This window comes from Nomascus leucogenys, chromosome 15 (genome assembly GCF_006542625.1).
Source record: "Nomascus leucogenys isolate Asia chromosome 15, Asia_NLE_v1, whole genome shotgun sequence".
NCBI lineage: Eukaryota > Metazoa > Chordata > Mammalia > Primates > Hylobatidae > Nomascus > Nomascus leucogenys.
In genome coordinates, this window is record NC_044395.1 from 46,853,637 (window position 1) to 46,879,727 (window position 26,091).

General features: G+C 35.5%; 1 protein-coding gene across 7 annotated transcripts in view; it reads right to left on the reverse strand.

The window, feature by feature from the left end:
- Positions 1-26,091, reverse strand: part of FOLH1B (folate hydrolase 1B) — a 64,605-nt gene that overhangs the window by 21,512 nt on the left and 17,002 nt on the right. For 6 of the 7 annotated variants that reach the window (XM_003254485.3, XM_003254486.2, XM_012502782.2 and 3 more), the window contains 9 exons: positions 25,411-25,512; positions 18,580-18,705; positions 17,601-17,787; positions 14,804-14,897; positions 7,543-7,641; positions 6,567-6,652; positions 5,118-5,237; positions 2,647-2,729; positions 678-741 (listed from right to left, as the gene is read on the reverse strand). In XM_003254485.3, the coding sequence (XP_003254533.2) occupies positions 678-741; positions 2,647-2,729; positions 5,118-5,237; positions 6,567-6,652; positions 7,543-7,641; positions 14,804-14,897; positions 17,601-17,787; positions 18,580-18,705; positions 25,411-25,512 (961 nt within the window). The remainder of the gene's footprint in view (positions 1-677; positions 742-2,646; positions 2,730-5,117; positions 5,238-6,566; positions 6,653-7,542; positions 7,642-14,803; positions 14,898-17,600; positions 17,788-18,579; positions 18,706-25,410; positions 25,513-26,091) is intronic. The other variant, XM_003254489.3, reaches the window with a different exon arrangement.

Genomic DNA, 26,091 nt, shown 5'->3' on the forward strand with positions numbered 1-26,091 from the left:
TCCCAGAGTGGTTTTATCCTATCCTTTCTAAAGTACCTGCATACATTATAATTCAAGATTGATTTAGTGTATTATCTATACTGAGTGTGCCACCATGCCCGGCTAATTTTTGCATTTGTAATAGCTATGGGGTTTCACCATGTTGGTCAGGCTGGTTTCGAAATCCTGACCTGAAGTGATCCACCCGCTTCAGCCTCCCAAAGTGCTGCGATTACAGGCGTGAGCCACCGCACCTCACAAATGATACTTTTTTTCTATACCATTCTAAATCATAGAACTCTTTAGGTCCCTGACTTAATCATACAACAGATACTTACTAAATTCCTGCCGTATATAGAAAGAAATCTGCCAGATGAAGCTAATCAAAGAACATTGTTTTTCTGAATTAGTACTCTATACTTCAAAGCAAAAAAAAAAAAAAAAAAAAAAAAAGAAAAGATAAAAAAAAAAAAAAAAAAGGGAAAGGAAAGAAGAAAAGAAAAACCTGCTCACCTAGGGCTCACCCAGGGCTCACCCAACTCTCAACTAGGGTTCACACACTGCTTCCTGTCAGAGGTTGCAGTAGATTCCCCAACCACACGTTAATACATAGCCTTCCTTGTTAGTGCATAATTTATTAACTGGACTGCTGCTCCTAGTTTAATCACATCTTTTCTTATGAGACCAACAATATTCACCTTCTATAGATGAGTCAGCATTAATATAAGCCACGCCACGCTCTTGAAGGAGTCTTGAATTCTCCTATAATAAAAAGGAAAACTATAAATATAAAGTTAACACCCACTCCCCCTCCCCCACAAAATGCACATCTACATTTAATGTATGTAGATTTCTAATTGAGCTGACCCATATTAACAACAAATTTGACATAAGAAATTCTCATAAAAGAGCTGCTTTGAAAGAATTTCAATAAAGATTACTGGTAGGAAACAACAAGCAAAACTTGTTAAAAGCTAATATTTAAGATGAAATTGTCCATATACTCATGGTAAGTGGAAAAAGTTAATTTCTTAACCATACTGTAGTTTATCCTTCAAAAAATTATCTTAGCTAACATGAATGACCTAAGAGACTTTTCAGTGAAAATCTTCCTATAAACATCTCATTATTTAAGCAGAGAATCGTGTCTGATTCATATGGAATGAAGGTATTTTAAGTGTATGAAATTTCAAGTTAAATTTCATATTATGAAAAATAAGTGAACTTAAATCATCTCCTGACCATGAAGTCAGGCTCTCCTGTAGGATGGCACCATCTCCTGGTCAATATTGATAATTGCACACTTTTAGAACAACGCGCGTAGCAAAGTTTTTTTGACATCTCAATGTGGATTCTGAGTCTCTAAAATACGTAATTTCCTAAGCATTCTGACTATAAGATAAAAAATGAAAAAAATGCAACTGTAAGTGAAAAAAATAATTTGAAAGACACAAATTACACCGTCAAAATATGTTTCTTCTAGATAGTGGCAAAATTCTGTCTTATAAAACTGACTAAGTCTACAGGAGCACCATTTTTTTTTTTTTCAAAGAAAATTAAAGTTCACAGGGTTTCACATAATATCTGGAGAATGAAAGGAGCCAATAAATATTTACAGCATGACTGGAAATTAATGGAATAAACATTGACTTTGCCTATATTTACTTTATAGCTAACGTTTCTGTTATATAAAGCCAACAATACATGCAGGTAAAATTACTTTTCAAATGGCTTAGTAAATATTCTGCGGTGGAAATTTCTGCCTTACTTTTAGCATAATTTAACATAGAGCGGGTCATTATGAATTAAGAAAGATAAATGAAAAGTATACCTTACCTCCTAGCACTTTGGGAGCCCAAGGCAGGCATATCACTTAAGCTCAGGAGTTTGAGGCCAGCCTGGCCAACACAGCAAAACCCTGTCTCTATTAAACATAAAAAAATTAGCCACGTGTGGTGGCACATGCCTGTAATCCCAGCTACACAGGAGCCTAGGGCAGGAGAATCGCTTGAACCCGGGATGCTGACATTGCAGTGAGCAGAAATCACATCACTGTACTCCAGCCTGGGCAACAGAGCGAGACTCTGTATAGTTAGCTTTAGGAGATATTTTGGAAAGTGTAATAGAATCACGATAGAAATCAAACATGATATAGGAAAATTTGGCTTCGTGGTCAGGAAATAGAGACAATTTAACTTCATATTTTTCATAAATTTGAAATAGCTTCATTCCCTTTGAATCAGACAAGATTCTCCATTTAAATGACATGTTTATGGGAAGCTATTCACTGAAAAGTCTGTTAGGTCGTTCATGTTTGCTAAGAAAATATTTTGAAGAATAAACTACAATATGATTAAGAAACTCCTTGTTTTGATGTTTGGTTTCTAGCATATCTACTTATTTACTCTCATACTCCCAGGAAATAAAGATAAATTAATTTTGACAATTGACATTAAGTGGCTCTGAAAGGTTCAAACAAAACTTAGTTCTTTAGCAACAGAGACTTTTATTGCTGATTTTTGAACAAGAATATGTTGCTTCAGATTTTGGGGAAAAAGCTTTGAATACTTTCTCATTATATTCACTTCTTATTTTTACATGCTTGGCAAATAAGTCCTGGCTACTTTATTTTATAAAAATTTATATTATAGCAAATTATCAACTAACCTCTGCCCACTCAGTAGAACCAAGAAGACCAAATTCTTCAGCATCCCAGCTTGCAAACAAAATTGTTCTTCTAGGTCTCCACCCTAAAATGTATGTGTATATATAAATGATAGAAAAAAATTCATAGTATACCCAGGACACTACCAAGCGCAGATTGGAAAAAAAAAAAAAAAAGTCATTGATGGTTTGGGAAGGGCAAATTGTGGTAAAAATCTTTACTTAGATATTTTTCTTTTGTAAGATTTTAAAGTTGTTGATACAAAATAGCACAATTACATAGAAAAGGGGGGAAATGTGACAGTAAAAATCTTGCGAGATCATAAAACATTCTAATAGGTTTATAACGATTCGCTATGCATAGGAAGTCATTGGTGGTCTGCAACTGCCTAGAACAAAGAAAGAAATTTCTAGATGCATTTGGTGTTCTGAAAGCAGATATAACTGAAAGAAAATCCTTTAGAACTCTTTCCTGTTGTTCTGACATCAAATGAACAATTGTTCAATATCAGCTGGTCCGTATGATTTCACTCCATTCTCTGCCAGAATTAATCAACAAGGGCTCAGTTAGCAACAGCAATGTTTGCTGTTGCTGAAAACCACATAATTCAATAAAGGGGTGATGTGTCTCGGAGGTTATAAACACTGACCTTGGAGTTAAGGCAAGATCTTGTTTCAAACCCTGGTTTTCTCACTAGCAGCATGACTGAGGGAAAGTTATTCAAACCTACTAAACTTCCATTTCTTCATCTGTATACAAGGAACAAGAGAGTAAAGATGAAGACATCACTTGATTGTGGGAGGATTAAATGGAATAATGTTTAGAAAGCACTGAGTAGGTGCCCCTAAAATTGTGAGAAGTCATCATCCTAGTAAATATTCACATGTGCTTAAGAATGTGTATACTATAGCTGTTGACTCAAGTCTTTTGATTTGTCAATAGTATTATTCAAATTTCCTATTATTATTCATCCGCATTCCATTTCTTTGGCATATTCTATAATTGTCACAGTGATGTTTTGTATGGTTACCACAGGGATTTCCTAGCAAAATCATGAAACGTTTTTGTAATAAAATTAAACACTACCTACTTCATGAACTATGTAAATTTAGGTTTCCATTGTTTTGTTTTCTTCAAATATAAGATAGCTGTGTAGAAAAAAGAACTGAGCACCTTTACATTTTATTTTAAATAGAGACATCATGGTTTTGTGGACTGGTAGTCAGAAATATGAGTTTGAGCCCTGATTCTCTTATTCTGCCACATGCTAGCTACATAATCCTGGGGAAATTACTTGATTCTCTGAACCGTGGTTAACTCATCTGTAACATGAGAAGATAAGTAAATATGTCTGCTCCCTAGTTGCTATGACTTCAAAGTAGATAGGACATATAAAAACAGTTTTTCCAAAAAAAAGTAAATACTATGCAAACAACGTACATTATTGTTTTCATTGTTGATAAAAATATATAGATTACATTTTACAGTCCCAGACACCTTGTTTGCAGGGTCAATAAAGAGAATGAACTTCCTGCTCTCAATGTGTAATTATTATTATTATTATTATTATTATTTTTTTTTTTTTTGAGATGGAGTCTCGCTCTGTCACCCAGGCTGGAGTGGGTGGCGCGATCTCGGCTCACTGCAAGCTCCGTCTCCCGGGTTCACGCCATTCTCCTGCCTCAGCCTCTCTGAGTAGCTGGGACTACAGGCGCCCGCCACCACGCTCGGCTAATTTTTTGTATTTTTAGTAGAGACCGGGTTTCACCGTGGTCTCGATCTCCTGACCTCGTGATCCGCCAGCCTCGGCCTCCCAAAGTGCTGGGATTACAAGCGTGAGCCACCGCGCCCGGCCATAATTATTATTTTAAAAAGCAAACATTTGAACTAAATTTTACTTTGGCTTTCATATGAAGATTCTAAAATGGCTAAAGTGGTGATGTTACGAGTATAAACCTAATTTTTGTGAGAGCACACCAGGGCTCAGGGTATGGGAACACAGATTCCAAACTTTCGACAGAATCCCATTAGACCCAAGGCCAGTTATTTCTCTGAGTACAGCATCTATCTCCTTAATTACTCTATACACTTAACCTGAGGTCTGGGGTTAGAAGAGACGGAGGAATGTCTGCTTACAGTCTCTGACTAGGAAGCTTTGGCTTATAATCTAATTTCAGTGTGTTTTCTCCAATAATGTAACCCATCTTCATCTTCTTAGTTGCGAAGAACAATCATTAACAGTATAATTCCTTTATTTCAGATTATCACTTAATACATAAATATCAATAATATAAGTGTTATATAAATAAATGCAAAAATAAATAAACAATGTAATTAACCAACCAACATTAAAAATTGTATTGGTATTTTTACCAAACACATGTAATGGTTGAATTAGTATTTTTATACTCTCTTTACAGAAGACTAAACTGAGGCTCAGATAGGTGGGCTTTTTTGATGTTTGTTGTATTACCTTCCTTTTTCAGTGTTCCAAAGCTCCTCACAATTTCATGAACCACAGCTGCTCCACTCTGAGGGTCAATACCACCAAACACCCATGAGTCCCGGTGACCTCCCAGAATGACATATCTGTCTAGAAAGCATAGATACAAGATTATTTGTCATTTCAGGTCAATAAAAGAGAAAATTGCGAACAACTCAATAGCATCTAAATACAAAGCACTCATGACTCAAAAAAAAAAAAGGTTAGGTTCCCCAAGATTTGTGAAACTGTTATTTCTAATTTTAATATGTTTCTTCTATCTGAAAAAGCATAAATGTGATAACGCAAATATATATTTCAATGTATTACTATAATTATAAGTACTACATTAAGTAATTAAGAAAGTTTAATGTTATCCTTATTCACATTTTTTGTAATTCTCTATTACTCCTCTCTTACCTAACTTACCACTTTCTAATATATTCAAAGTAAGAGAACATAGTGGCCACATAAGAAGTTCTCCAATTCCTATTCTTTCTATGCAGTTTTTAAGGTACAGCTCAAGTATTTTCTATAGAAGAGGGAATTTCTCTGCCTACCCAGCTCTCAGGAGTGATAAAGCATTGATCACCCTTAAGCATATGGCTCCCTTCATAAACTGTCAACTCTTTGTCTCGGGTCTGTGTCTTCTTTTATCTCCCCATTTCCAATGCTTATCACGGAGCTGGCACAAAATAGTACTCAGTATTATTAAATAGTAGCCACTTATATATTGTTTAGTACTCTTTAGAATATGCAAACAACAAGGATATCAATATTCTTGATCTAAAATAAATCACTAGCTGCTTGTAAGAAACATGCAATTAATATATTTAATATGCATTTAATAGTATCTGTTTTGGTAAGAAATACAGAACCAAATAGTTCATAAGAAACTGAGGCTTCATGAACTAAGGCTATGTATAAAATGTATTTATCAGTAGATCATCTGAACTTGTACGGAAATCATATGTCCATATATTTTATCAGTGGCTTTAGTGGTAGAAAACAAAACTATGCAAAGGATTCATTAATATGAGATTATCTTAATTTTCTAAGAGTGTGGTATTTTATATAGATGTTTATAGTTATCATGAAGATATTTCTGTTTGCAAAATATATGGTAAAAAAAATGCAGAAAACTCGGAAGAAAACACATCTTTCCCTACCCTGCTTCCCTTGATCCTTTAATTGAGGCCTGCACAATTTATCATTCGCCTTGGTCATCTGCCCAGCCTAGCACCAAACATTCACCTTTCTTCACCACCTGTACCACAATACAAAATTATTTCATATTTATTTCTTTTGTTTTTAGGTGAGTTCCACTGGTTTTCTTCATTTGTTTGTTTGTTTTGATTCACTTTGCACTCCCAGAGCTTGGTAGTATCCAGCACATAACAGTTACTTGATCAATATTTGCTAAGCAAATGATTCCTTTACCTGGTTCCACTGCTCCTCTGAGAGTACCTATCACATTGTAAATTCTTGTCACTTCACTGGTAGAGTGGATGTGCATCTTGACTCTTCTAATGCAAAAATAAAAGACATTCTTTTAAAAAAAAAAAAAAACTGGTTAACAACAGTTTAACACTATAAGGGTTAAGGGAATTTTCCCCTCTGCCTTTGAAGGTTTAAGTCTGGTAAAATAAACTGCAAATTGATTAACAGGAGAAAAGGCATACAAACTTATTAACACACTAGTGTATACAGGAGCCAAACAAAATGTGAGACTCAAACAAAGGCCAAATGGCTGAAGTTTAACTAGCACCCTCTTCATAGGGGAGGGGGAAGTGGGGGAGTGCAGGTGGTTTTGAGGGGTGGTAAATGGTTTTCAAGAGAGTTAAATGGGCCCAAAGAGCAGGCAATGGTTTGTAAATAATTCTCTTTGGAACTTGAATGGAACTAGAGAACAGTCAACAGCTTGTGACAAAGCCTGTGTAGATAAAGTGATATGCCTCAGTCTTCCTTCCCACTATATGAGTTTAATCTTCCCTGATTAATAAAATTTCAGGGAGGGGAAGGAAAGTCATTGTCTCCCTCCTGCAGGAACTTCAGATAAGGGAACTTCAGAGAGAAACTTACACTCTGCTCTTGTGGGGTGAAATAGGAGGTCAGAATTATTGATTCTGAAGCTGCATCTAAGGACTTTTATCCTTTAGTTCAAAGTGTTCAGCATGCCAAAACACCATAGTTTGGGTTATCCATTTTCTGAGTTCCAATAACACTCATAATTTTTAAATCTTCAATCTTGTTTAAAGATTTCTAATTGTTCACAGGCAAAAATTACACTGGTTCTAACTTGCAGTTTTGTTTCCTGCTGGTATTGTATAAATTTTACTTTTTCTGTCATCCTCTATATTATTTTTTTCTTTAAGGCTCTCCCTTAAAAGAGTTAAAATTAAAATAGTCTCTTAACTGTGTAGAAAAGTTTCCAGTAAAGCCAGGTCCAACATTGTAGGGCACTTTGAGACTTCCTCTCCAGCTGCTATCTGGTGGTGCTGAGCCACCCATTTTTCTGTTGGACACAAAAAAACATTATTAGCCACAAAAAAACCTGGAAGTAATGCATTAAAACGTTAACAGATTCACTTTATTGAGCATCTGCTCATAATATCTTTAATGAGTGCAAAGTGCTTTGAATATAATATGTCATTTAAACCTTACCACAATTCTGAGGAATTGCTACCTCCACTTCACAGATGGGGCACAGGAGGCTTAGAGATTAGATAACATGCCCAAAGTCGTGCAACTAGTAAATGGTATAATTAAGATTCAAATTATTGATAAGAATTTGATCTGTGTTACCAGCATCTAGTAGTAAATCTAAAAGTGTTTTCCAGAGCATGTGCTGAAGAAAGAGCTTGATGTCTAACTCTCTGAAATTTTCCACTGTTGTCTCACTGGTATATAGTTATTTTTTACAAAGTACTTTCATACACACCTACTAAGAAGACAGGAGGAGTAAAAGAAAAGATTTCATTTCAGAGGCCCCTAAAAGCTTTCAGAAATAAAGATTCAGGCAAAGCATCCAGTATATGCCATGGTCCCTGGTTATCTTTCAGCAGGTGACTGAGAAAGAAAACATGATAGTGTTTATGAAATGGTGGGGTTCCTGTAGTTTCACTTCAACATATCTGCCTTTACTGTATTAAGATGATGGATTAACTTATTCTTGATTTGGGCACGTAAAACATATACTTTTACTAAATAGCTATAGAGAGACGAATGTGTTTCCAGACAAACTTAAGAGACTGAATGTTCAAACTGAATAGTCTCTACCTTAATTGTAACTATATTTTTATGAAAACCCAGCTGTGAGGCAAAAACAGACTTCTTTGGGCCTACTACGGGCATTTTGTTCCCGTTAAATGAATATTCCAAACCTTAAACCCAGCTCCACTTAATAATGGCCTGGAAAAATAAATGTCATTATCTGATATTATACTGAGATGTTTAGTTATGAAATCGGAAGTGGAGAATTTCAATCTGTCTTTTATGGCTTTCCCTGTGGTCACGCACCCTCATGCCCTCCAGGCTGTGTGGTGGAGCACGCTCTGCCGTGTCCTGTTTTCTTCTGTGCCTGTACACGGGTGCTTGTTCCTTGTCTACGTGTTTGAGGAAATATGAACAGCTCAACTTAACCTAGAATCTACTGCACACGCAATAAGAAAACAATCAGTAAGATCACTTTCTCATGGAAAATTCATTAGAATTAATATCTCGTTTTAAAATGCTCTATCAAAATGTAAATAATCCCTCTTTTTTTTCCCTTTTTCACTAAGGAGTTTGGATACTAAACAGAATTTCAAGTAATGTATTATAAAATTTATTTAAACTATTTACCATAAAATGTCACGTATAAAGCATCAAGCAACATGAAGAGGCATTTTACATTGGTAGAAAGCATAATACTTAGTCAAAACAGCAGGGTATTAAATATACAGAAAATTTGCAAAAGGCAAGTAAAGAATATACATATACTTAATTATACATAAAATATTGATACAGGAGGTAGAAAGAAATTTAGTAAGCAGATAATGGGGGCAACAGAGTCCTCGGCAGAGCTTCCCTTCTAACAAAAAGCAGCCCAAGACATTATTTTTTTTTTTTCTAACAAAAAGCAGCCTGAAAAATCGAGCTGCAAACATAGATTAGTAAGCTGAAAGTGTGGGGGAATGCTGGCAGCTGTGCCAATAGAAAAGGGCTACCTGGGGCCAGGCGCGGTGGCTCACGCCTGTAATTCCAGCACTTTGGGAGGCCGAGGCAAGCGGATCACCTGAGGTCGGGAGTTCAAGATCAGCCTGACCAACATGGATAAACCCCGTCTCCACTAAAAAAAAAAAAAAAAAAAAAAAAAATACAAAAAATGAGCCGGGCATGGTGGCACATGCCTGTAATCCCAGCTATTTGGGAGGCTGAGGCAGGAGAATCACTTGAACCTGGGTGGTAGAGATTGCAGTGAGGCGAGATCACATCATTGCACTCCAGCCTGGGCAAAAAGAGCAAAACTCAGTCTCAAAAAAAAACAAAAGAAAAAAAAGGCTACCTGGGGGCCAGTCATGTACACATGGAGGGTCCATCTTCCCTGTTTTTGTTACCTCATGCACAGTAACAGAGAAATGAGCAATATGGCACAGCTCAGGGAGAGAACTCACCAGAATAATAAAAGATTAGGGTGGGGCCACCAGAAATTCACACCCTATGCAAATGGCGCACCTGGTCTAACCAGTTTGTCCATGACTTATATAAATCAGACACTGCCTCTTCACCAGCTCATCTATAAAACCCTCTGCATTTTGCAGTGGACCAGCAACACACTTTTTCCAGGACCTCTCTCTGCAGCAGACAGCTATGCTAATATACTATACACTAATAACATCAGTTGCTTTGGTGGTGTACACGGATGAGAGGAAAACTTTACTATAAATCCCTTTGAATTGTGAACTCTGTAAATGTATTTCCTTTTCAGAATAAAAATTAATAGTCCATATTCCCATAAAACAATACAATATAAAGCCAAGATTATAGTGTCCCCACAGGGACAGGTAAACAAATGACTAGAAGAGAACATAATAATAGTTATATATAAGAATCTAACATACCAATGCAAAAAATAATGCACATGCATGGAGAAGTTTCAGTTGAAAAATGTTACTGAGGTATAAATCTCTTTAGGTTATTTTCTCACCTTATAAATAAAAAATAAATTCCACAAATATTTAAAAGTTGAATATTAAAATTTCAAACACAAAAATATTAGAAAGTCCAAATAAATGTTGGAAAATGTCTCTGAACATGTTTGGTAGATAGTAGATGTCCAGTAATTAATGTATAGACAGTATTGAGTTTATAATTCTGTATCTTGTAGCATATTAATTTTGATTTGACCATTTGGAAAAGACTTGTTGTCTACTATGTTTAAGGTACTGTGTTTTAGTCACTAAAAAATATAAATATATACAAGACTCAGTCTTTCCAACAAAGAGTTTATAAATCACTCAGAAGAAAATACATATAAAACCAATCATAATATAAAACAGAACTTGACAGAGCAAAGGTAAAGTTCTAAAAAATTTGGACAAAAGAAAGCTTGAATCAGCTTATGAGATCAGCAATTACTTTCTAAAGAGGTTTCGCTTGATCTGGATTTTAAAGATGAATAAGGGCCGGGCATGGAAAAATGAGGGCGAAGAACCTTCCAGGCACAGAGGCAAGCAAGCATAGAGCAAGTGTAAGGCATGATGACTATTCTGGCTGGGATATAAAATGACTAAGATTCCTTGAGAAAGAAATTGAAAAACAGTGTAACTCAAGTGCACATGGAGCATTTTTCATAATAAATCATGGCTGTAAAATGAGTCTGGATAAATTTAAAAGGTTGAAATTATACAATCATTTTATTACTCATATACTTCTTTTAGTAATCCACCCACAATAAAAGGAATTTAGCAATAAATAACAAAAGTAAATTTAGGAAATTCACAAATATATGGAAATTAAACTAACTCCTAAATAACCAATGGGTCAAAGAAGAACTTGCAAACACAATTTAAAAATGCTTTGAGATGAATGAAAATGAAGACACAACATACCAATACTTATGAGATGCAGCAAAAGCAGTGCTTAAACGAAAATACATAGCTGTAAAAACCTGTATAGAAAGAATCTCAAATCAGTAAGCTAAGTTTTCACCTTAAGAAACTGGACAAAGAAAACTGAACTAAACTCATAAAGCATAAGAAAGGAAATTACAAAGATTGAAAGATAAATAATAAAATAAATAGAGAAAATCAATGAAACCAAGGGTAATTCTTTAAAAAGATCAACAAAATTAGCAAACCATTAGTTAAACTGACCAAGTTTAAAAAGTAATTACTAAAATCAAGAATACAAGGGAGGACATTACTACTGACTTTTACCTAATTCCTACTTTTACTGCAGTGTCTGAAATATAAAAGTCATTCTATAAATGTTTCTGTGAGAAGCCATTAAAAGTCTCCTGAGCAGAGGCATAAGAATGAGACAACACCATAATCAATAGAGGTGGCTACTAAATGCTTGTGTCATTGAGTAGAGAGTAAGTAGTGTTTACCAAAGTGTCTTTTGCATGAGACATGAATTAGGGCCCCGGCTCTCTCACTTACTCTCTGAACATTGGTTAAAGTGAGTATCACAATACTAACTCATATTGTTGTTTTATAGTTAATTGAGGAGATGTATGTAAAGCATTTAGCACAACAGTAAGTGCTAAAGCGTAATTAGCACTCCATGCAGGATACATGCGATTACTGTTACTGTTGGCACTATAATTATCGTGCTAGAAGTTACTGTAGAAGGAAAATTAAAACCACATAATCACACTGTGTTCAGTATGCATGTAAAGAAAAATAGGAAACAATATATATGGTGTCCCCTTTCTTTCCCACTCAAGTCAACATGAAGTTTTTACCATCACTCACATTTCATCAACTTTTTATTTAAGTTCTCAGCATTCTTGGGCCATTATATGACTTTATATCTCTTCTTATTTACTCACACATTTATTAATAAACTTTTATTTCATGATATATTCCATTTATAAAACACTGTCTTTTCTAATTAGTGCACAACACTAAACTGCTAACCACTTGAGAGAACCTGAGAATTGAGTATCTTGGCACACTCCCAAGGTACGTGTGCAAAGAGAGTAAATTTTCACAGTGAAATTCATAAACAAACCATATGTTATTTTAAACAATTTTTTAAAACTAAATTCCACTTATATGGACTGTTTCATTATGGCTTAGAAAGTATGGGTGGATAAATAGAGTGTCTATTTTTAATTATGAAATTTTGAATGTAAAATGCACTTTTCCATGAAAGTTATGTTATTAACGATGATTGTATTTGTAAAATGGCTTACAGAGGCTGACACAGTAATGTTAGATGAATTGCGTTTGTTATTTTTCAATCAATCCAATAATTCCATTACACAATCAGCGCACAGCTGATATTGACCTAGTAAACCAGACCAAATCGTAGATGTTTAAATAAATCTCACATCTAATTCCATGATATCATGCATCCCTCTTTTCTAATTACAAACATAATACAGGTTCATGTTTTAATTTTTTTTTTTTTGAGACGGAGTCTCACTCTGTCGCCCAGGCTGGAGTGCAGTGGCGTGATCTTGGCTCACTGCAACCTCTGCCTCCCAGGTTCAAGTGATTCTCCTGCCTCAGCCTCCCGAGTAGCTGGGACTACAGGCACGCACCACCAAGCCCAGCTAATTTTTGTATTTTTAGCACAGACGGGGTTTCAACATGTTGGCCAGGGTGGTCTCCATCTCTTGACCTCATGATCCGCTCGCCTCAGCTTCCCAAAGTGCTGGGATTACAACCGTGAGCAGCCGCGCCCAGCCCCATGTTTTAATTTTTTATATAACTGAGATAATACTATATATATATAGTTTTGAAATTTGCTTTTCTTCACTTAATAGTATATCATAAGCATTTTTCTAGATTATTAATTATTCTGGTACAACATATAAATATCTTTTAATCACTTCATTTACTATCATAGTCATTAATGTATTATTTGAGTACATATAAATTGTTGAAGATTTGTGTTGTCTACAGTTTTCCACTATTACAAATAATGCTAAAATCACTTTTATCTTTTAAATATCATGAATACGTAGTCTTTATTTATACATATTTTTAGGCAAATGCATAGTCTATGGTGCTATCAAAAGTTGTGCCTGGTCCTGAATCTTAAGCAATGTAGTAAATCTTATAGCCCCAAGGAAGAAAGACCAGGGTACTTTCTTAATCTGCCCTTAAATTGAACAGATGTGTCCTACTCCCCAGATGTCAGCCTCCTCACCTCTAAAAATGAGTGCCTTGCCCTTGGTCAAAAAGTGCTTCCTCATAGATAGTGGAATAAAATGATTAAGAAAGGCTTGAACTCAAAGAAGAAAAGGGACTACCTGGCCAGACGCTTTGGTCTCTTATCAATTTCACTTTTTAGAAAAGCCAGTGTTCTCTCACCTCTAAAGAATAATGGTGGCTGGGCGCGGTGACTCATGCCTGTAATCCCAGCACTTGGGAGGCCAAGGCGGGCAGATCATCTGAGGTCAGGAGTTCGAGACCAGCCTGATCAGCATGGTGAAACCCCTTCTCTACTAAAAATACAAAAATCAGCCAGGCATAGTGGTGGGCACTTGTAATCTCAGCTACTCAGGAGGCTGAGGCAGGAGAATCACTTGAACCCGGGAGGCAGGGGTTGCAGTGAGCCGAGATCACACCATTGCACTCCAGCCTGGGCAACAGAGTGAGACTCTGTCTCAAAAAAAAAAAAAAAAAAAAAAAAAAAAAAAAAAAAAAAAAAAAAAAAAAAAAAAAAGGACATGGCGATGGGAGAAAGCAGCACAGGGAAGAGGAAACAGTTCCAATGCCAGGTTAAGCAGAACAAATCTGGGAAAGTTTCAATAATGAAAGCAGAAAGTTTTGATAATGAAAGCAGAAGGGGAAGAAGAATAGAGATAAAAACAAAATGGAAGTTGCTCTATAGTGTGTTATTCTGGGTCCTCCCAGACGTAGACAGTAAGAGGAATACATGAGTAAGAGATTTCCTAGGGAAAAGCATGTGTGGAAAATGAGGAGAGAGCTAGGAAACCCTGAGAAAGTCCTTAGACTGCAAGGTAGGTCTAATATTGAATAAAGGAAAAAGGGAGGAGGAAAAGAAAGAGTGTTGCGTGCAGCATCTATTTAAGCGAGGCTATCAGGGAGTCCCTGGGCCAAAGTTTTGCATCAGGGGAGTCCAGTGCCTTCCAGAAACAGGCCTGTAGTAGTATCCTTGCCACACTGAGTCATTGCCCGAGAACACCTACAGGAAGCATGGTCTTGACACAAATATAGTGGGGTTTCAAAGCACAGTGTCTGGAGCAATTGATCAATTAGGCTCCCTGCAGTTAAATATCTGAAAAGTTCATTTTCATGGCTGTCATACACTAGATACTCATGTATACACTAAATTCCAGAACAGAACCACTATTCTATTTTATAGTGATAAAATTACAAGCAGCACCCATGTTGGAAAATTTAACTACTAAAAAATGGAGATAAAAGCCTAATATTTGAAAACTGTCAATACTGAAAATTACCCAAATAGCCATCCATTGTTTCTTACAAACTTACTCTAGGAGCTTCTGTGCATCATAGTATCCAATTGGATGAACAGGAATACTTGGAAGACCAACAGCCTCTGCAATTCCACGCCTATAAGCATATTCTGAAAAAAAAAAATTGCCGTATTTCCAGTAAAAACTCAGTTTCATTCAAACGGTCTCTATAAATCACATTAAATACATTCTAATTTCACATTTGCTAGAATTGTTAAAGTAAAACAGATTAACAATTCAAATGTTAGCGAGAATGCGGAGCAACTGAAATCCTCATACATTGCTTGTGATAATCTAGTCTAAAATTATACAATCACTTAAGGTAACTCTTTTTTTTTTTTTTTTTTTTTTTGGTGGCTCAGGCTTGTAATCCCAGCACTTGCGGAGGCCGAGGTAGGTGGATCACGAGGTCAGGAGATCGAGACCACGGTGAAACCCCGTCTCTACTAAAAATACAAAAAATTAGCCGGGCGTGTTGGCGGGCGCCTGTAGTCCCAGCTACTCGGAGGCTGAGGCAGGAGAATGGCGTGAACCCGGGAGGCGGAGCTTGCAGTGAGCCGAGATTGCGCCACTGCACTCAGGCCTGGGCGACAGAGCGAGACTCCGCCTCAAAAAAAAAAAAAAAAAGATAACTCTTTTAAAAAGCAATGTCAAGCAGAAATGTGCACTATGGCACAGCAATTCCACTTCTGGGTATTTACTCTAGAAAGATGAGCACATGCCCACAAGAAGACATGTACAAAATTGTTCATAGCAGCCACATTTATATTAGCCAAATATTAGACAAAGTCCAGGTTTCTAACAATAGAAGAATGAGTAAACAATCCATAGTATAATCCCACAATGAAATGCTACTCAATCATCAAAAGAAAAAAACGAATACATACAATATGATGGAAAATCTCAAATTACTACATTGAAATAAGCAAGGCTTTAAAAAAAAATCTGTTTGATTCCACTTACTTGAAGTTCAAACCCAGGCAAACGAATACACGATGCTAGATATTAGAAACTGATTGCTTCTAGGGGACACAGAGAAAATTGACCAGAAAGGGGTACAAAAGAACTTTCCAGAGTGATGGAAATCGCCTTATATCCTATTTTAAGTGACATCAACACATGCAATTTGCAAAATTTATTGAACTGAACTCTTGAGATCTATGTATTTTATTGCATGTAAACTCTACCTCAAAATAAGCACACCCATTCTATCATTTCTTCAGATTTAAGAAAAATTAGAGCTGTTTTTCCATTTTTTTCTGTTTTTAAAACAATCTAATAAGAAACTTAGGTAACTAAAAATCCTTGTTTTTATGGGTAAAATGACATAATGATATGTTGTGTGAGATTTGTTTTCAAATTCTCTAGAATAATAGCAAAAAAATTGGAGTGATAAACAAATAAAACAAGATTGACAACATGTTGATAACTGTCTCTACTTTCGCATATGTTAGAATTATGCCATAATAAAAAGTAAAATTAGAAGGAAAATAAAAAGGTATGGGGCACAAAAAATAATTCAATAAACATTAGCCCCATAGAAATAACATAATTTTCCCCCTAAAATACCATCATTCAAATTTGAAGAAAATCAACAGAAACATTCCAGTTAATCTCATTTTATTTTCATTATTTTGACTTTGCATAACTAATAAAGCTTAGGCTAAGCTGCATTTTTTAAAACTTGGAAATAAAAAGGTGGAGCAAATAAAGTTCAGGTAGATTTATATAATTTTACTATAGGGTAAAGTATCACTTTTTAAAAAAGAAAAATAATTCTGACAATGTATTATGTTCTAAGAAGATTTACAAAGCCAAAAAAAAATACGTAATCTTTACAGGAGTCTACAATTTAAGAGTAAAACCAGATGAAGACATAAATGTCATAGAAAACTTGGCAAAGTATTTTATACAAGTTTTAAAAATTTAGTTAGCTTTAAACCACACAAACAATGATCACAGATTTTTGTAAACATCATCAAATAGTTGAGCACATTCGAAATAAATTAGCTCCCTTTGTTAATGTTTTACAGGGGAGCCTTTCAGCATAAGACTAGTATGTGGACTCTGTGAGCCAGACTGCCTGAATTTGAATCCAACTGCTCATTCAGAGGAGGGGTGATCTTGGGCTGACTTCTAGTCTCACTTTCCTCCCCGTCAAATGAGAGATAATAACACCCCCTAGCTTTAGGGTTGTTAATGCAAGTAAAATGCTGGCATTTAGGAAACACTCTTTGAAAGTTATCTCTGTTATCTTACAGCAATGAAGCAATATGCATTTCCTGGGCTCTATATCCTAAATTGGCCATTTAAAAAGTTTATGGAACTTCTGCTCTCCTATCCCTTACCCACACTGCGAAATCTGTAAGTCTGGGGGGAATTTATTTAACAGCAAAACCTGATCTGACCTGAACTCATTTGAAAGCAAAATTCGACTTGAGTAGACATGTCTGTTTATATTCCTTATTCCCCGCCCCCAACTTACACTCTGCAGCAAAAAATTTATATGCTTTTTCCCCATATTCTGTCCCAGCCCCCTATGTCACTGTTATGCAAGTTATGGTATATGTGTAACACCATAATGTTTTTTAAACAGCTGAAAAAGTCTGAATTTGAAAGCCCACCAGGCCCAAGTTTCAAAATAATGGGGTAAGGGGACTGAACCAATCATTTTAGAGTTCAAAATTCTTTCATTCTTAAATGCAAAGAGAATAAAAAAAGACATGCTTAGTCCATTGTGCCAAAGGAAATTCTTTAATACAGTCTCTTTCAAATGTTAAGTTTCCTATGATATTCAAGGACTGATCACTCACCATTTGCTGGGTAACCTGGTGTGAGAGGGTCTCCTGCACCATTCAGATTTAGGATATTTCCACGCTGGACACCACCTCCAGGAAGATTCCAACCATCTGGATAGGACTTCACCCCAGGAGCAAAGTAGTCAGCAGGGTCTGAGTAGAGAATGACTCCTTTGGCCCCTGCCAGCTGGGCATTTTTAACCTAGAAAACATAGTGTCTTTCTTTCCTTATTTTAAATTGGTTATTCCTGATTCGGTAATATCAATTTTCAATATTACACTTAAATGAGTAGTAGAACTTTATCTTCAACCTTTTGTCATTAGGCCTACAACAAAGGACATCTCAGAGAGAATTTCCCTTTTCGTTTTGCTACTATAAGCTCCAAAAATCCTCAGAGCATCAGATTTGGAAATGTTCTTATTAGTGGTAGTGAGTATTTGCTATTTTATTCTACTAGCTTAGAAATATAATAAGCAAGTAGTCCCCATAGGCTAAATTCCTATTTGTTCTACAGTCGAAAGGGAATTTTTTAAAATTTAATTTCCCACTAAAGAGAAAATATATTTATTAACAAATCAAATGACAGTAATTTTTAAATTTGCTATGTGTAAATTGTTTTCCCTCATTATTTATAACAATTCATACTACAATTTAATTTAGTAAATATTTTTGTAGAAAAATATTTAAAACAAAGATACTGAAAGTTAATAATAAACCCAGTGCAAGCTTCTTTGTGGCCACAGTCATAACCTGTAAGCACAGAAAAATTTGTTCTATTCACTCTAACCATCTACACTGGCCAAATTCCAATGATCAAATTTAACCCCGGGATATAACCTAGTAAATGTATCCTCTCTGTAAGGTGGGCACGTCACAGAATACAAGAAAATCATGGTATTCATAAAGTTTTAAGAAAATGATTCTACACATGTAAAACCCACTATAACTTTTTATATTGGGGGAGAGAAAAAAAAGAGATAATTTTTACCTTACCTTATTTCCTCTGAAAACTTTCCCATATCTGGCAATTACAATTTTCCCAGAGCAATTGATTTTCATGTCCCGTTCCAATTTAAAGAAGTCTTCAGTTCGTGCATAGTTAACATACACTAGATCACCCTGTTGAGATCAGGAATGACTTACTATAAGTCAGATGTAAAACAAGGAGGTTTTTCTGCATGAGGACTGTTGGACGTTTTTGAAAGAGAGAAGAGGTCAGAGCACACAAGAGGGTCAGAAATGCATGAGCTCCGAAGAAGAGATTCAAGGGAAAAATGAATTTAAATTGAGAGTGGAATTAGATGGGCTAGAAGCACATGAATTAAGTAATATTTGTTTGTATTTGTCCCATATTTAGTGGCTATGAAGCTGAAGCTACAGAAGCGCCCCCCCCCACAGAAAAGCATATATGTATACACATTGCTGCACGCAACTTGAAGGGGTCCAGATACCCTAGGCTAAGAAGCCCTTAATGAGACCTTTTCTCTCTTCAGTGTGTGTTCACAGGGAGTAGCTTAGTGGTTCTTAACAACTACCAAGTAAGGAAAAATGCGCAGGTAACATCACTATTTTACAGGTCGGATTTCAATCATTAATGTGATTATGTGCAAATCTTATAACATATTTGAGTCTCGATATTCTCATTGGCTAAATGACCTGCTAGATTAAATCAGTGATCTTCCAACCTTTTTTGCTCACCTATTCCCTAAATTAATTTTGATAATGTACCACTTCATCTAAAATTTAAAATTTTTTATCATACCTTTAAGTAGCTGCAAAGCATGCAATATCTAGCTTACTATAAATATTAACATTTTTAGAAGAAATTGTATACAACTTTTATATTGATCCAAAGGAATTTAAATACTGTATTTATTTACTATTCGACATCATCAATTTTAAAAAATACTTGAACATGCTCTTCTTTACAGTCAAAACTTTGTCATCTCTTTTTTTTTTCTTGAACTTGTATATTGTCCATCTTCCCCCACAGAATTTTACTCTAAAGTAAAATATATTTGTGCTGGGCACCGGATGAGCTGTTCAGATTCACGGTCAGTGAAGGACTTTTTGCTCCAGCTGCAGGGAAGGCTCTCTGCAGACAATCTTCATCTGTCAGCCCCTTCAAGGATTGCCTCAGCTGCAGACAGCCCCCTTGCTCAAGGTCATGTCCCTTCCTAGAATGCCACACATTCAGTGACGGATTGATGTGAGGGTACAGAGACCTGGACATCTCAGTCTAACGTAGGACAATTCTGAGAAACTATTCCAGACCTCCTTATAGGCTTAGCCAAGGCTATCCTTCAGCTGGCATTGCAGGGTGACTTCTCCCTCTGCCTACTCCAGCTCTGCTTTTCACAGATGTTGATCCCAAGAGAACACTCCACAATTGTCAACTAGCATTCTAAATTTCAATTTAGAATCTATTACCTTAAATATGGGTATGCTTGAAAGTCTTTTATTAATCACTGTCAAATTTCCTTGAATCAGTGTGTCTATATGTCAATTTTTAAAAAATATTTATTTTCTTGACAGATTGTGTTTAGAAACAGCTGTAATCCCGGCCTGTAATCCCAGCACTTTGGGAGGCTGGGGTGGGCAGATCACTTGAGGTTGGGAGTTCAAGACCAGCCTGGCCAACATAGTGAAAACCCATCTCTACTAAAAACACAAAAATCAGCTGGGCATGGTGGCACACGCCTGTAATCCCAGCTACTCGGGGGCTGAGGAACAAGAATTGCTTGGACACGGGAGGTGGAGGTTGCAGTGAGCCGAGATCATACCACTGCACTCCAGCCTGGGCGACGGAGTAAGACTTGGTCTCAAAAAAAAAAAAAAATTAAGTTATAATTATAATTACTAGTAGTATCAAATTAAGTCTAACAACATCATTGCAATTCTTATAAATAATGCATACCCATAAAATTTGATTAGAAATATATCTTTTAATGCAATGAATGGGACAGTGAAGCATTATCTTAACACATTTGTTCAGTGGGTGAAAAAATTATTGCTAGAATGAGACAGGGATCAGCAACAACAGTTCAATTTACATTTCTTGTTTTTGCAGTAAGTTCTGAGAAAACTTGGATAGGAATGAAAGATTTGTTATGGAATTGTAACTAACTTATTTAAACTTTTTTCAAGTTATAATCTGAAAATCACAAATTGATCTATCATACAAGTGTCTTTTAATGATATTAGCTGGAAACTCAATTGGGTTTACCTTTAATTTTGCTCAGTTGTAAACTATTTGAATTGCTAAGAATTTGTTACCCAACTATTAGAACCATTCACTATCTTAACATTGAAAACAATATTTCTAATTGTCTCTTTTTTTGAAGCCCCAGAGATTTTTACAACACAGATATATGCTTCATATTGACTTAGAATGGGTAGGAGATGTTTTTCATTTATAAAATAAGATGAAAATGCTTGTAAATAGGGAGCAGGACCTCATGACAGGCTTTCAATACCATGAAAAAGTGCACAGGGTAATTGATGATCTGGAAACTGATCTCTTTAAAACCATGTCATGCTTGCCTTTGGAAAGTCTTTACACACCCTAGTTTGAAACCCCTGTCCCAGATGATTTCCAATATCCTACCATTTTATTTTGGTTATTGTTTTCCTTTTTGACTACATTTTTCATAGCATGTACACAACAAATATATATATAAGATATTAAAATAGAATTGTTTCCAAGCTGATTCTAGGATTCATTTGACAAACTGGTGAAGATCTATTATGTGTTAGGTAGTGCCCTATGTAATACAACAAATCTCTGCCCTTGAAGGAACTTTTTTTTTAATAGTGTAATGTTAAATTTTATTTATTTTATTTTTTATTTTTATTATTATACTTTAGGTTTTAGGGTACATGTGCACAGTGTGCAGGTTTGTTACATATGCATCCATGTGCCATGTTGGTTTGCTGCACCCATTAACTCATCATTCAGCATTAGGTGTATCTCCTAATGCTGTCCCTCCACCCTCCCCCCACCCCACAACAGTCCCCGGAGTGTGATGTTCCCCTTCCTATGTCCATGAGTTCTCATTGTTCAGTTCCCACCTATGAGTGAGAACAAGCGGTGTTTGGTTTTTTGTCCTTTCGATAGTTGACTGAGAATGATGTTTTCTAGTTTCATCCATGTCCCTACAAAGGACATGAACTCATCATTTTTTATGGCTGCATAGTATTCCATGGTGTATATGTGCCACATTTTCTTAATCCAGTCTATCGTTGTTGGACATTTGGGTTGGTTCCAAGTCTTTGCTATTGTGAATAGTGTCGCAATAAACATATGTGTGCATGTGTCTTTATAGCAGCATGATTTATAGTCCTTTGGGTATATACCCAGTAATGGGATGGCTGGGTCAAATGGTATTTCTAGTTCTAGATCCCTGAGGAATCGCCACACTGACTTCCACAATGGTTGAACTAGTTTACAGTACCACCAACAGTGTAAAAGTGTTCCTATTTCTCCACATCCTTGCAGGTCCTCCTTCAGTCACAATGGGATTAAGTCTTATTAAACTCACCTAAGTGAAAATTATTGTATGTCTAAAGTGTGTTTTTGACTTAGGATATTTTCAATTTATAATGGGTTTATCCAGACATAACCTCATGGTAAGTAGTGTATTGAATACACTTCAATACACTTCAATAGAAGTGTATTGAGTGAGTATGGCTATTGCACCATCATAAAGTCAAAAAATTTTAAGTAGCCACCTTAAGTTGGGGATTTCCTATAACGTGGATGGGACAATACGATAATGAGCATTAAATTTAATAACTAAGCAAAGCATACATTATATTAAAAGGTGATAAGTAGTATAGAAAAAATTAAAAACATTTAAATAGAGTGTACAAATGGTGAACTAGAGCTTAAGTGGGTGTAATATTAAATAAAATGAGGAAAGTCTAATTGGGAAACTGACATTTGAATCTTTGCCTCTGTAAAAGGATTATATTTAGCTCTTGTATTTCTTCCTACGACCAATGTAATATTAATGCACTATTAATCATAACACTATAATAACACTATATGTCTGATTTATCATTGTTAGCCCTCTCTGGAGCACACTCATTCTATTTTAACTGTGGCTACAAAGTCATTAACCAATTTGATTTCAGCAAAATAATTTTTTTAGTGTAAGTATCCTACTTGAAATTTACCCTTAATATAACTAACTTTGAGGAGACAATACCTTTAAATGTCTCTAAATGTGGCTGTCTTTTGATATATCAGCAATCCTCAAAAAACAAACTATGAGGGAGAGAAAACTGAAAAATATATTATCTTAAAAATAAGAGTAAACTTTGAAAATGAAAACAAGTATGACAGATATTTCCTCTCAGCACTTCTCAAATGCAAATTGTCACTGTTAGTTAGAAAAGAGCTTTGTTTTTAGACAAAGACCTTCTTGTACAGCTTACACTGTACCATCCATTGTTCTATGACTGTGAATAAATAGAATCTTGCACTCTTAGCCCAGAATTTTCTTTGTTTCCTTAAGCTTCCATCTCCCTAACTCTTATTTATAGAGATAGAATTGGGGGGCAAAACCAGTGATTCTCAAAGATGGTCCTTAAACCCTCAGAAACAATATCACGCTTGTTACAAACACAAACTCTCAGGCTCCACCCCATTAAACTTAGGAAGTGGAAACTAGAATCTGTGTTTTACAAGCCATCCAGATTATTGTGACAGACACGAAAGCTTGAGAACCACTAGATAGACTATATTTTATGAACATCGCAAATTGCTAATTTTAAATAGCATAAAGCAGAGTCCCATATTTCATATTCCACAGGATTCAGACGTAAATTCAAAGATTACTGATCGTGAATTTTTGTTTTGTTTTGTTTTTTGAGACGGAGTCTAGCTCTGTCGCCCAGGCTTAAGTGCATAAATTTAATGTAAAATACCTAAAAAATATAAAATATACTGTAAAAATATTAAATGAATGTGATCTATTGAAGAAGTTGAAGTGTCAAGTGTGAAATTGAAGAACATTGAAATGTATTGAGCAGTGAAAAGATTATGTATGCAAAAAACAGGTTGGCCAGGTGCGGAGGCAGGCAGATCACCTGAGGTCAGGAGGCGCGATCTCGGCTCACTGCAAGCTCCACCTCCCAAGTTCATGCCATTCTCCTGCCTCAGCCTCCCGACTAGCTGGGACTACAGGCACCTGCCACCACTCCCGGCTAATTTTTTTGTATTTTTAGTAGAGACGGGGTTTCACCGTGTTAGCCAATCTCAATCTCCTGACCTCGTGATCCGCCCACCTCGGCCTCCCAGAGTGCTGGGATTACAGGCATGAGCCACCGCGCCTGGCCCGTGAAATGTTTTAAACACACATACGGACATACATAGTTTTGAAAGAATTAACACTCCACTGGCTGGGTTACAGATGATCCAGTGAGGAACACCAATCAGCAAACTTATCTGATATTTGAACATAAACAGCAAACCCATACAACATGTGTGCTCTTTGTATTTAGTCATTGATCTGGAAGAGTTTAAGTCTATTTGAAGGAAATAAGAGACAATGGTCTTTATAACTCTTTCTTATGATTAATAGTAATGTCAAAGTCCAAAAATTATTTGGAAGATTTTAATTGGGTATGTAGTAAACCTACAAACTAATCTAGGTGTAATTTTCTCCTTATAATATGATGTCTTCTCATCCAGAAACATAAGCAGTTTAACTGTTTTTTGTTTTGTTTTGTCTTGCTTCATTTTTCTGAGATGGAGTCTCGCTCTGTCACCTAGGCTGGAGTGCAGTAGTGCAATCTCAGCTCACTGCAAGCTATGCCTCCCGGGTTCACGCCATTCTCCTGCCTCAGACTCCGGAGTAGCTGGGACTACAGGTGTGTGTCACCGCATCTGGCTAATTTTTTTGTATTTTTAATAGAGACGGAGTTTCCCCATGTTGGCCAGGCTGATCTCGAACTCCTGACCTCAGGTGATCTGCTTGCCTCCGCACCTGGCCAACCTGCTTTTTTATACATAATCTTTTCACTGCTCAGTACATTTCAGTGTTCTTCAATTTCACACTTCACACTTCAACTTCTTCGATAGATCACATTCATTTAAGAGTTTTAAAGTATATTTTATATTTTTTAGCTATTTTAAATTAAATTTATTCATTATACTTTCTGCTATCATATACTATTTGGTCATTTATGTTTCGCTTCAATCTGATAATATTAGTACTATTTTTAAATAAAAATGTATTGTTAATTTTTGGTATATGTAAGTCATGCAGTTATATCACTGTAAATAAGAAAGAAGGAGAATATTAATAAAGAAGGCCCAAAATGCAAAAACATAAGGAAAATAATTTGACAATATCAAAATTAAGAATCTCTTTTCAACAAAGGAAAACACAGAGTGAACAAAAAGATGAGAAATTAGAATAGGCAAAACTAATTTATGGTGGCAAAAATGTCAAAGAAAGATATCCTCTGGGGTATGTAGAGTTGATTAAGAAGAAGCATAAGGAAACTTTCTGAGTGAAGGTAATATTCTGTACATTGATGGGATTTGGATCACTCAGATGTAGGCATTTGTCAAAAATCAATAAATGTGCATTTGGGATTTGTGCATCTCATTGCAGTAAATTGTATCTTTAAAAATACCATTAATAAAATATAATCAATATTCCTTCTTACTAAGACATTCTCATTAATTAAATGTGGAAAAAATGAATTGGATTACATCAAAAGTCCCTTTATGACCCTTTAATTATCGGCTGAACATATGAAGAGAAGGAAGGCTTCTTTTTGTCATTTTTATTTGTTGCACTGTGTTTTTACCTCTGGCATTCCTTGAGGAGAGAAAGCACTGAAAGGTGGTACAATATCCGAAACATTTTCATATCCCGGAGGAGGTGGTTCAAATAATGATGTGTTGAAAATCTAGAGAAATAAAATATTATAATCAAAATAAATCAGTTAAAGTTTGACTACTATAATCAAACACAAAAAAATGAATATTATCTTTTTTCAGTAGAGGGTGAATGAATCTTTCAGGATTTTGATGATAACATCAGATACCCAGCACTGTGCTAGAAGTTGTGAGGAATTCATGAGATGATTAAATCACAGATTCTGTCCTCAAAATGGTAAGATCTATTCAAGGAAACAAAGCTAAAAAACCACACCAATAACTAAAAATCAACCAAACAAAAAACAACAATCATAAAATAAGTAAGTACTATAGAAAGAAAAGCTCAGAAGAGGTAAAAAGATACTCTTCCAAAAGGAATACTGTATACTGTAAACTGTGTACTGATAGAAGGAAGAATTAGAAATTGATTTTTTGTAAGTGGCATACATATTAAGCTAGTGTAAATAAAAGCCTAAATATGTAGCTGCTTCACAGAAAGTTAGAAGTAAATTAAACTCTTAAATTTCTTGAGAGAACTTGTAAGGACTAGCTTTTGATTTTAGAGAAAAATTTTAATCCCCAAATAAAAAGTAACTTTGTTTGGTAAT